The sequence below is a fragment of the Schistocerca piceifrons genome, chromosome 1 (genome assembly GCF_021461385.2).
Source record: "Schistocerca piceifrons isolate TAMUIC-IGC-003096 chromosome 1, iqSchPice1.1, whole genome shotgun sequence".
NCBI classification, from domain to species: domain Eukaryota; kingdom Metazoa; phylum Arthropoda; class Insecta; order Orthoptera; family Acrididae; genus Schistocerca; species Schistocerca piceifrons.
Genome location: NC_060138.1, coordinates 1,239,668,593 through 1,239,681,775, shown reverse-complemented (window position 1 = coordinate 1,239,681,775; position 13,183 = coordinate 1,239,668,593). Strand labels below are relative to the sequence as shown.

The 13,183-nt window shown below is 37.0% G+C and overlaps 1 protein-coding gene across 4 annotated transcripts in view; it reads left to right on the top strand.

Annotated features, from left to right (window-relative positions):
* Positions 1 to 13,183, top strand: part of LOC124803155 (probable ATP-dependent RNA helicase DDX56) — a 107,466-nt gene that overhangs the window by 27,881 nt on the left and 66,402 nt on the right. For 3 of the 4 annotated variants that reach the window (XM_047264346.1, XM_047264339.1, XM_047264352.1), the window contains exon 6: positions 1,860 to 2,039. The exons of the other annotated variant lie outside the window; for it this stretch is intronic. In XM_047264346.1, the coding sequence (XP_047120302.1) occupies positions 1,860 to 2,039 (180 nt within the window). The remainder of the gene's footprint in view (positions 1 to 1,859; positions 2,040 to 13,183) is intronic. 4 annotated transcript variants of the gene reach the window in all.

Sequence of the window (13,183 nt, the reverse complement as noted above, 5' to 3'; positions counted from 1 at the left end):
ACTGAAGCTGTACTTCTTACTAACGTTGCCCACTTTGTGTGTGACTTGTGTGACCTGATATCTGTCTTATTGGTATGACTGTATGAGACTTTTGGCTATTCCTCTGATACCATAAGTTTCCAGTTTCTCCAGCAGCAGCTCATGAGATACTGTTTCGAATGCATATGATAGATCTAGGAACAAATATGCCACCCTTTCTTTTTCATCTAATCTCATAAGTATCATATGTACTACTTCACATACGGCAGATGATGTTGAATAGCTTTCCTAAAACCATGTTGGGTTTCTCGTAACACTTTTTCTTTGACAAGAAAGTTTTCTTACCATATTGAAATAATCTTTTCTAATACTTTGCTTAGGACCGGAATTGAGCTAATTGGTCGGTAGTTTTTGACTTTGTCGATACTACCTTTTTTGTGCAATGGCTCGACTATTGTATATTTTAATTTAGATGAAAACACACCTTTATTCAAACTTTCATTGAAAAGGTGGAACAGAACAGGTATGAGTGAATGTTTGCATCATTTTAATATAATAGAGGAGATTCCATCCCATCCCATAGAGAATTTGTATTGCATTTTATTTATAATTCCCTCTACTTCAGTTGTATCTGTTTCATACATAAACACTGATTTTTGCACCTGGTAAGGAGTTCTGTAGTCATCAGTGTCAGAGGTCACACACATGTTACATGAATTTATAAAGTGAGTAATACAAACATTGCTGATCATATATGGATGTGAAGTATTTACATTATCAGTCGTTAGTTGGATATTGGTGATACTAGGCTTTGGTTTTCTGCTGATTCTCTCATTTATACAGTTCCATACTAATTTGCTTATGTTATTTGAGGTAGCAATTTTTTGCTGTATAATTTTCTTTGTGTATACATTCAGTGCTTGTTTTTAGTCTTTTCTACATGTTTGATAGTTGTCTTTAGTTGATGTGTCCGGGAACTCTTTACGTATTTTCCAAGTAATAAACATTTTCTCCTTCAGCTGTTTTACTTCTGAAAGAAGTCTTACACGGTTTTGAGTATATTTCTTTTTGAAAGTAACTGGACATGTTACATTGAAATGGGCAAAGTTAGTGTTATAAAAGTTATTCCATTTGTCTGCAACATTTTCTGCACAATATATGTCATTCCATATCTCAGAGTGCAGTGCAGACTCCAACTTCTGTAAACATTTTTCATTTGTACATCTTATTTCCATCATCTCATATGTACTTTGTGAATCGTAATGTGACTGGTTTGAAGAACATTCCGGACAGTTCAAGCGAATGATTTAGCCACCCAATCGCCTGACATAAGACCCGTCGAACATTTATGGGACATAATTGACAGGCAATTTCTTGCTCAGAAATCTGGCAGTACTTTCATAGCTATGGATGGATATACAGGCAGTGTGGCTCAGTATTTCGAGGTGACTTCCAATGACTTGTTGATCCATGCCATGTCGAATTGCTGCACTACAATGGGCAAAAGGATGTCCAATATGCCAATAGGAGGTATTCCATGACTTATCACCTCAGTGTATATTCTTCCAGGCCAGGCAACAACACTAAACATGAACAAGACTAATGCATTTTGGTGGCTGTTCTGTCTGCCACAGAGAATTGCAACTTTAATCATTTACGTATCCAATGATAGTGTGTCCACATACAAAGCTACACTGACACCCAAACATGTCTTCTGAGTGCTTCATTTTTTTGTCAGACGTTGTATTTGTGTAAGGAGCAACTACTAGGTTTGAGCAATGTATTTTATTTAGATGCAGGTCATACCAGTCTTCTCTTGCATAATATGCAATATAATTGTGACAGTATTAACTAAATTTGTACATGATTGTCTTTTGCAGGCTGAAACTATTCTTGGAGCAGTTTGGTATTCCTACTTGTGTTTTAAATTCAGAACTTCCAGCAAATGTTAGATGTCATTCTGTCAATCAGTATAATAATGGGGTTTATGATGTAATTATAGCATCTGATGAAAAAGCTCTGGAAGAACCTCATGAACTGAAAGAACCAAAGAAGAAAAGGTAATTTGTATTGCCTCTACTTTCTTCTGGAAACAAATAAATTCAATCTTCATTTTTCTTGAGGAGAATTGTTGCAAACAGGAAAATCTTAGTATAGTATACTTTCAGTTGATCACTAATTAATTATAGTAAGATACTGACTTTCCCAGTATAGTATACCTTCAGTTGATCACCAATTAATTATAGTAAGATATTGACTTTCCTAAACAACATTCCAAGTTTCAAAATATGAGGCAGATTTGTCAAGTCTAGCATAATATGTTCATTAAGCTGTTGTGAACTGTGATGTGATGATTTCAAATTTATTTTTTCTGCTTGTAACATGTAATTTTGCATGCATGGGGAATGTCAACAAAGTACAGTTATACCATTATTTTTACACACAAATAATTTTTTCAGTATTGTAGAATTATTTAATTCATATTGTATGACAATAATTCACTCCATAGTGAACAGTTGGTGTTAGATGCAGTTAAATACTACGCTTATAGCTAGGAAAGGATTTTTGCTTACAGCAATGCTCATGTTAGTTGCTGCTTTTAAAAGTAGCTCCAGAGGTAGGAAGATAGTGGAACAGGAGGAGAAGATTACTGAACTCCAGGTGGAACTAGATAAAGCGAAGCTAGATCTGGAATGGTTAAGGGGGGAGGGGGGGGGGGAAGAGGGGTGGGAAGTTGCAACAGGTTATAGAAGAAATAGGAATAGGACGTTTTCAGACAGTGTGGTTGTGAATGTGTAAAACAGGTTTGATCTGTTGTCACAGTTGGAAACTGTCATTACCTCCCTTTCCTGTTCCAGTTGTGTATGGTTCACGGGAAGAATGACTGTCTGAAAGCCTCCGTGCGCGCTCTAATCTCTCTAATTTTACATTCGTGATCTACTCGGGAGGTATAAGTAGGGGGAAGCAATATATTCGATACCTCATCCAGAAACGCACCCTCTCGAAACCTGGCGAGCAAGTTACACCGCGATGCAGAGCGCCTCTCTTGAAGAGTCTGCCACTTGAGTTTGTTAAACATCTCCGTAATGCTATCACGGTTACCAAATAACCCTGTGATGAAACGCGCCGCTCTTCTTTGGATTTTCTCTATCTCCTCCGTCAACCCGATCTGGTACAGATCCCACACTGATGAGAAATACTCAAGTATAGGTCGAACGAGTGTTTTGTAAGCCACCTCCTTTGTTGATGGACTACATTTTCTAAGGACTCTCCCAATGAATCTCAACCTGGTACCTGCCTTACCAACAATTAATTTTATATGGTAGAGGTGTAGGTCAACTGTTGCAGGATGAACTAGGGTCAGATTACCAGGTCACAATCTTTTTTAAACCTAGTGCAAGTCTGGATCAGGTGATAGAGGAGGTAGGTTCACTTTGTAAAGACTCCACAAAGGAAGACACCGTGGTAATAGTGGGTGGGGTGGGCAACAGCATAGATAGGAACCGAAATTATTAAATTGAGAGTGACCTGGTAAAGATAGCTTCAGCAGCGAGACATACTGGTGTTGGGTTTGTGTCTGTTCTGTGTCGCCATGACCGGCCTCATTTAAACTCTTCTGTTAGGAGAGTTAACTTAGAGGTGGAACGGCTGCTTGGATTGGGCATGGGGTCTCATATTGGTGTGGTTCCTGTTGACTTTATCAGCAGGTGGGACTATACTAGGCATGGCTTCAACTCAGCAGGAAAGGAAAGGGAAAACTGTCTGGGCTAGTAGCAAATAACTTAAGGGGGGCGACTGTCACAAGTGATAAAGAACCAATGGTTACAAGTGACAGATCAGCACTTTTATAGGGGTAGGAAGGACAGAAACAAGAGTTGTTCAGAGACAAGCTGAAAATGACATCCACATTGATAAAACAGGCAGCCAGAAAGCAAATTTTAATGTACGCAATTCATGCAGACAGCCTCCAATTGAAACTAAAGATACTCAAAAATTGACAGGCAAACTAGGTTCATCCAGTTGTAATTCAGCCAGTGCACAAAATCAGCTATCACTATTGCATCAGAATATCTGAGGACTAAGGGGTAAGCTCAATGAGTTGCTTATTTGTGTTGAAGAATTAGAGTTGAGCAAACCAGTTGATATAATCTGCTTCTGTGAACATCATGTGACCACTGGTATAGATATGTTAAATGTTACAGGATTCAAGTTAGCTTCTTATTTCTGTAGAGAAAATATGGAGAAAGGAGGAGTTGCCATATTTGATAGAAACTGTTTTGATTTCAAGATTGTAAGTTTTTCTCAGAGCAGCACTTAGAAGCTCGTGCAGCAGAAGTAGTATTTCATAACAAGTCCTTTATAACAGTAGGTATATACAGATATCCTTCAGGGAAGTTTAACCTCTTCATAAAAAAATCTGGAAGCTCTGCTGTCTCACCTCATAGCAAAAAAAAAAAAAAAAAAAAAAAAAAAACAAGGAAATAGTGGTTACTTGAGATTTTAATGTGGATTTATTGAAAAGCTCTGTCAGCGAACAATTATTGCAGTCAATAACACTATCATTCAATTTAGTTCCTACTGTGAACTTTGCTACTAGGATATGTAAATGCTCTGAGACTGCTACTGATAATGTCTTTGTAGACAAATCTAGGGAAAGAGGTCATATCACAAAACCAATAGTAAATGGGCTATCTGATCATGACATGCAGCATTTTGTGTTAAATGTTGAAACTTGTCAGGATAAAAAAATCTATTAAATCTGAGTACAGGAGGGTAATAAATAAGTAAAAAATTGAGAAATTCAGGAAATTGCTCAAAGACATGGACTGGATAGTTGTTTACATCTGACTCAAATGGAAAAGACAAAGCATTCATTAATAAAGTTGCCTCCACTTTTGAGATTTTTTTTCCCCCAAAGGTAACTCAACTCACCCAGAAGTCAAAAAATAAACTGTAGATTACACAGGGAATAAAGATATCATGTGGGACAAAAAGGGGACTCTACCTGCTATCTAGGAACAGCTCTGAGGTTAGAATTGTAATGCTGCAAAATATTGTAGCAGGTAATCCAGAAATCGAAGCAGCTTTATAATGAGAAAAAGATAATTACGTGAGGTAACAAAATAAAAACTTTATGGGATATTGTGAAGACAGAGACAGGTGGGGCCAAAAAGAAAGAGGAACAAATAGCTCTAAAAGTAAATGAAACTTTGGTAACAAGTACAGTTAGTGTTGCAAACCTCTTAAACAAGTACTTCATTTCTGTTACTGACAGCTTGGGGTTATCAGGTTCAGTGAACAGCGCAATGGGGTATTTGAGACCAGTCTTCAAAAATAACTCAAGTAAAATGGAAATGACACTCACATATACCAAAGAAGTAGCATCCATCATAAAATCCTTAAAATCAAAGTATTCCAGCAGATACGATAACATATCGACAACGTTAATCAAAGAGTGCTCGTGTGAGTTAAGTTCTGTCTTAAGTTATTTGTGTAATCAATCTCTTATCAGCAAAACATTTCCAAACTGGCTAAAATATGCTGAAGTTAAGCCTCTTTACAAGAAGGGGGATAAAGAGATACCATCAAACTATCGACCAATTTCACTTTTGCCGGCTTTCTCAAAAATATTTGAAAAGGTTGTGTTCCAGCACCTCCTTAAGCATCCAACTGCAAATGATATATTGTCCGAGTCACAGTTTGGATTTCTGAAGGATTCTGATTTAGAGAAAGCTATTTACACTTGCAGTGAGAATGTACTTAATTCATTAGATAATAAATTACAGGCTACTGGCATTTTCTGTGACCTGTCAAAAGCCTTTGACTGTGTGAATCGCAGCATTGTCCTAAGTAAATTAGAATATTATGGTGTCACCAGCAATGCTGCAAAATGGTTTGAGTGTTATTTATCTAACAGGAAACAATGGTGTCGTAGCGAAATACCTGTGCGCTCTTCATTAATTACATGTGGTCTTCCTCGAGGTTTCATGTTGAGTCCATTGCTTTTTCTTGTGTATATTAATGACCTCTCATCTTTTACATTGCCAGATGCTAAATTTGTTTTGTTTGCAGATGATACAAAAATTGCAATAAGTAGCAAGTCAAGTACAGATTTAGAAATAGCTGCTAATCAAATTTTCACTGACATTAATAAGTGGTTTAAAGCTAATTCTTCGCCATTAAACTTTGAGAAGACCCACTATATGCAGTTCAGAACCTGTATTTTCCGTCCAACATGAGTATAACGTATGAAGACATGCAGATTGATGAGGTTGACAGTGTTAAATTTCTGAGATTACAACTCGATAATAAATTCACTTGGGAGTGACGTACCACAGAATTGTTTAAGTGCCTAAACAAGTCTGTATTTGTAAATAGTCTTCACGGGTTTGCCACCACAAACCTATGAAGACTATTTACAACACATCCGCCAGGAAAGTTTGAAGATTCACACGTGTGTATTTGCCGTGAGAGTGATGTCAGATGTAGGAGATATCAATATAAAAAAACTTGCATACGTTGCTTACTTTCATTCTGTTGTGTCATATGGGATCATATTCTGGGGCAACTCATCAAACCGAGCAAAAGTTTTTAGGATGCAAAATGTGTGATAAGAATCATTTGTGGTGTAAATTCAAGAACATCTTATAGAAACCTGTTCAAGGAACTTTGTATTCTAAGCACTGCTTCTCAGTATATTTATTCCTTAATGAAATTTGTTGCAAGTAATACATCTCAATTTCCAACCAATAGCTGAGTACACAGTATCAATACAAGGAATAAGAAGAATCTACATAAAGGCCTAAAATCACTTACCTTGGTCCAAAAAGGGGTCTAATATTCAGGAACACATATTTTTAATAAATTGCCAGCAACCATTAAAAACTTGGTTTCAGATAAAGTACAGTTTAAACAGAGTTTGAAAGACTTTTTGATAGGCAACTCCTTCTACTCCGTAGATGAATATCTTAACAGGGACTGTTAAGTCAGCTGAAGTAAAAATATCTCTTAGAGTTCAGTTTTGACAATTGGTTACAACAGTCAAGATTAGGTATTTTGCTTGTGATAAATTTATTAATAGTGGATAACAGTGTCTCATTCTGACAGTGTGTTAATTCTGTAATTATTAGCTATCCCAGTTTACTGCAAAGTATTAACTTATTTTCGACTATCTCCTGACAGATGATCAGGGTAGTAAGTATATATATTCAAATGTTTTATGTTTTTATGTTATACTTTCTGACATGTTCCACACCCACGAGAATCATTTCATTTTTTGGGTCTTTGGAACGAAAACTGAATCTAATCTAATCTTTATGATCATTTGATGACACCTGATGATGACATGTGAAGCTGAAAGCCAAACTCTTTGCCCAACACCACCACATGTGGTACTGCCATACCTAGTGACCCAGCAAATGTGTGTAATCTGCAAGTACTTTAGGACTGACACTTGGGCAGGAGCATGTAGACGAAGTAGAGTTCATATGTCATGTACAGAACATTCGTGTACTCTTACATTTGATTCAAATTGCCCAAATTCACAAACTATTCAACATACAGACAAAATGGTGTCATTGTGCATCGCGTTTTGATTTTAGATCTATTTACAGCAAGAAATTTTTATTGTCATATATGGAAAGTTTACAAAAATTCATTACCTGATGGCATTAATGAAGTTTTGTGATGCTGAAACAGTATCATTGAATTTAGTTGAACACATTGTTGTTGTGGTATTCAGTCTGAAGACTACTTTGATGCAACTCTCCATGTTGCTCTGTTCAGCACATTATGTGAAGAAAATCTTGAGAAGATGTCATATTTTAATCTGCTCCAAACCAGAACATGTGTCAAAGCTCAGGGATCACCAACATAGTTTCATTACGAGATTCAGATTGTTAGGTTTATAGTTAACCTGTTATTACATTTTTTTATCTATGTTTCTATCTATTTCTAACATAACAGAAAAATTTACATCCATTCGTGTTGGTGAGAAAACTAATCTAGATTTGGAAGAAAGAAGAAAAGCAATACAAAATTTACTCTCTCAGAACTGCAGTAGTTATATAGCAAACAATAAGATAGATTTCTTTTCATGTGGACTCAGATGCTGATAACAGCCAAAACTTATGAAAATATTAGTTTAAACAATGGTAGTCTGCCTGCAGCTGCCAGAGACTGTGGTGATCTGTGTGTGAGTTGCATTTGTGTGTGTGTGTGTGTTTGTGTTTGTGTTATGCCTATCTGTGACTCAGCATCTCTGCTGAATGTAGCAATTATCCCATGTTGCTGAAAATATTAGTTTGCTCTGCAAGAACTTAAACAGCACACTCCAAACATTCAGCTGGACCTACATCTACAACTACGTAGATACTCCAGAAGCCACTGTACGGTGCATGGAGGAATGTACCCTATACCACTACTAGCCATTTCGTTCCCCATTCCACCCACAGATAGAATGAGGAAAACAACTGTCCGTATGCCTCCACATGAGCTCTAATGTGTTGTATCTTTGTGATCCTTAGGTGCAATGTATGTTGGTGGCAATAGAATCATTTGGCAACCAGCTTCAATTGCTGGTTCTCTAAATGTTCTCAATAGTGTTTCTTGAAAAGAACATTGCCTTCCCTCTAGGGATTCCCATTTGAGTTCCTTCACCTCAGGATTCCCATTTCAGTTCCTGAAGCATCTCCATAACACTTACGTGTTATTCGAAACTACGGGTAACAAATCTAGCAGCCTGCCTCTGAATTTCTTCTATACCTTCCTTGAATTTGACCTGGTATGGATTCCAAACTCTCAAGCAGTATTCAAGAATAGGTCACATGAGTGTCCTGTAATTCCATATGCTTGTACCTTCATTAAAAGCCTGTAATGGGGCACTGCATCAAATGCTTTCCAGGACTCTAGAAATATGGAATCTGCCTGTTGCCTTTTACCCATTGTCCGGAGTATATCATGTGAGAAAAGGGCAAACTGAGTTTCGCACGAGTGATGCTTTCTAAAACCATGCTGATTTGTGGATGTAAGCTTCTCAGTCCCTAGAAAGTTTATTATATTTGAAAAGAGAACATTTACAAGGATTATGCAGCAGACAGAAGTTAAGGATATTGGTCTGTAATTTTGTGGGTCCATTCTGTTACCTTTCTTACATACTATACTCACCTGCGCTTTTTTCTTGTCCCTTGGGGCTTTGTGCTGGGTGAGAGATTCATGGTAAATGCAGGCTAGGTAAGGGGCCAATGCCTTAGAGTACTCTTTGTGAAATCGAATTGGGATTCCATCCAGACCTGCTGGTTTATTTGCTTTCAAATCTTTCAGTTGTTTGTCTGTGCCAGGCATGCTTATTACTATGTCATCCATATGGGAGTCTGTGTGATATTCAAATAATGGTATGTTTATTTGATTCTCCTGTGTGAATGATTTCTTGAATATGAAGTTCAAAATTTCGGCTTTCATTTTGCTGCCACACCCGACTGGTCAACAAGGGACTAAATGGAAGCCATAGACCTACTTAGCAATATTATGTAAAACCAGAACTTTCTCAGGTTCTCTGCCAGATCTTTTGCAAAGGTGTGACAGTGGTAGTTGTCGTATGCTTTGTGCATAGATCTACTGTGGTGGGTCTTTTCTATCCTTTATCCACTTACTAGGCACATAAATCTCAGACCACAATTTCCAATCTGCTTAAACTTTGCCCATAATTCCACTATATTTATCTTACTGGAACTAAGTGATGTCAGTTCACTGTCTAAGTGGGATGCTAACAACTGCTTATCTGCTCTGTCTAGCAGAAACCTTCTTGACTGACCTATTAACTTTTGTAAATGTAGTAGGTATAATGGTATGATGATTGCTAATCCCCATTTTTATGTTGACATTGTTGATAAGGTCTGGCCTATTTGTAGCTGCAAGGTCCAAGATATTCTCATTGTGTATAGGCAGTTGAGCCAGCTGCTCAAGACAGTTTTCAGAAAATTTGCTCTAAAGCACATCGTGCGACTGTCTGTCTGTGTCCCCACAATGAATCCATAAACATCTCAGTCTGTAATTGGTAGGTTAAATTTTCTCTGAATGACTCTAGAACTGTCACAGTAGAATCTGGTGGCTGCTAAAAAATCCAACAATTAACTTGGTTTCACCTATATGCAGCCAGATAACTTCACTGTCACACTCAACTTCAACATCAATAGAGGCATTATTTTGTCAATAGCAATGAATCCGTCCTGTTCCAGCCAGTTCTTGGTCCAGAGAATTATTTGATTGTTAGAGACCTCCTGGAGAGCAGTAAATTCAGGAACTTTATTACAAAGATTTTGGCAGCTTACTGATAAAATTATGACAGTTGAAGTTTGTATATTCCAAAAGCCATTTGACTTTCCATGGTGCGTAAAAAATGGCGAATTTTCATCCAAGTGCCTCAAACTACTGCCTAGCCTAAAAAACCCTCATGTGCACTCAACATGTACTCTGCTATCTGAATAGCTGCTTCCTTTGTGTAGTGCACCCCCCGAACTGTCAAGGGCATCTTTTATGTGTTGATAATGGAAAAGATCTAATGACATTATTTTTGTCACAGTCGCAGATGATTAAATTGAAACTTGTATTGGTTTTATTTAACAACACAATCTCTTAATCTACAAACTTTATAAAATTGCCTAATTTTGTAATGTTTTTTCCTTGAAGCACTGCTTATGATTCATGGCTTTCTTCCACTCTTCAGAGATAACTTTCTTAACAGCTTCATTGCTGAGTGTCTCATCTGCAGACAAGTAATTATTTTATTACTACTGGTAACTGAACTTTAAGTTTGGGCCTATATCAGTTCTGTTGGGATGAAATGACAGTGACAATGTGGCATCTTAATGACCATAACCACATGTGATTTTGCCAGCTTGTTGATTTCATATCTGATTAATCATGGTTTATTGTGTGACAAGCTTCACATTTTTAAGATTATCACATATTTCAACAATGTGACTCTGAAACCAGTCAGTCATTTCCTCTTTTTGCTATCCAGTAGTAGGTGTCTTATCATCAACAGAAGTGACCTTATAAATAGAGACAGATGTTTTGCTTGAACTCTACTTTGAACTTGTTGTCTCTCTCGCTCACTGGTCAAACAACAGAGAGACAGAGTTAAAGCTGCTTACTCATGTTAACTGATTCTTCTCAGGAAATTGGAGGAATAGACAGTGTGGGAAGTAATGACAAATTGAGAGGATTGTGTGAAGTTTAGAAGAGGGGAAATTTTAAACTGTGTTCGGTGATTTAACATTAAATCAGGCCTTTGGACTAGAAGTATGTTGATTTCCAAGGCTTCCAACAGGTTGAGTTTTAGGCCTTTATTTGCTAAGAGGAGGACATGGAACTGTTGGTAGTAGTTGTGGCCCTCACTAAGTACATGCTCAGCAAGTGTGGAATCATAATTCTGTGACCTCCAGCTGTGTTAATGTTCAGCCAGCCTAGTTGCTATGTCTCTGCCTGGTTGGCCAATATAGAACTGGGCTTTTGTGTGCTTGACATAGTAGGAAATCCTCTAGTCATAAGACTTCAGTGTTTTTTAGTGCACTCTAATATCTTCCTAAGTATGGTGTTGTACACCACTTCCTGCTGACAGTGGAAGGGGCAGCAGAGGGAGCGTAGATAAGGGGTATAATTTTCATTTTTTGGTTCTTTAGCAAGATGTGGTCATTCAGGACAGGGTTGTAGTCATTGGTTGAGTCAATGAATTTTATTGAACTTTTTGTTCGATGTGAAATTTTTGTTCCTTGTTGGGTGAAAGCTGCATGTTCGTGTATTACTGGATGTTGTGAGCAATTGCAGCTTTTCTATAAATTTTCAAACAATGTGTCTGTGTTATGATGTCAATAATGAGATCTAGGAAGTTTATGGATTTGTAGCCGGTGTCCATTGTGAACTGAATATTTTTATGTTGACTGTTTAAGTTATGTGAAAATGTGTTAAGATGTGTTGTAGTGCCTCTCCACATACAAAGTACATCTTCCACATATCTCAGTCAGTATTTAATATTTGCACTTTAAGGTTCCTTACTCAAAAAATGTTTTTCAGAATGGGTTCATGAAAATTTCAGTCAAAAGTGGACGAAGATGTATCCCCATAGCTAAACCATACAACTGTTTGCACAGAGTACCTTGGAACTGGAAATAGTTTTGTGCTAAAAATGTCTGAGTGTCCAGTCTTAAGTCATTCAGTTCCACAGGGTTGATATTAGATCTGTACATCAACTCTCTCAGAATATCAACACATTACCATATTGGTGTGTTGGAAAACAAACTGTAGACAATAAAGGATACTAGTTTAGTTAGCACTATGTGAGATAGGTAGACCTCTTATTTACAAAATCCATTTAATTTGAAATACCACACCTTGATTTGAATTTAGTCTTGCTTTTAATTACGGTGTCCAATTTACTAGTCAGTTTGTAAGGTGGAGCAGTAAACGATGATATAACTGTATGAATGGGAACACCTTGCTTATGTAGTTTAGGACATAGTAATTGACAGCTTTGATTCAAAATTAGAAAACATGCTTTTACATGAGTTCGCTACACATTTAGTATCACCTTTGAATAGTTTAGTAGGATCTTTAAGAAGAACCTAGAACCATCTGGGACTCAGGAAATCATTAAATTTATCCACATAACAACACTTGTACAAAAGTACTGTTGTTTTTATCTGATTTCATGGCAATGATATCAGGCAGTTGTAATTTCTCTTTAAAATTGTTGAGAGAGTAAAAATCATTAGCCTGTGTGGTGCCACATTCAAATGTTGTCCCTTTCTTTATTGCATGAGCAGCTAAATGTTTTGCACTGATATCTTTAATTAAAGCATATTCTATATCTACTTTCATTGCATCCAGTTGTTTTTCTAATAGAGTCTGGGGCAGATCTTATTTAATATCTATTTTCATTACATCCAGTCATTTCTGTAATAGAGGGTGGGACAGAACTTACTTAAAACTTTTCTCAAGCACCTTTTATTTACTTGTCAAAAGGACCAAGTCCACCAGGTGAATCACCTGTTGGGAAAACTTTTGTGTGCGATGTGAGGTTAGAGGAGCACTCACTTTACCATTTACTCACTTGTTAGAAATTAGTAATCACTACTGATAACTTCTGACATTATTCATCTTTGATTGTGTGGTGGCAGTAGTTATTTATTGTGTGTGTGTGTGCGCG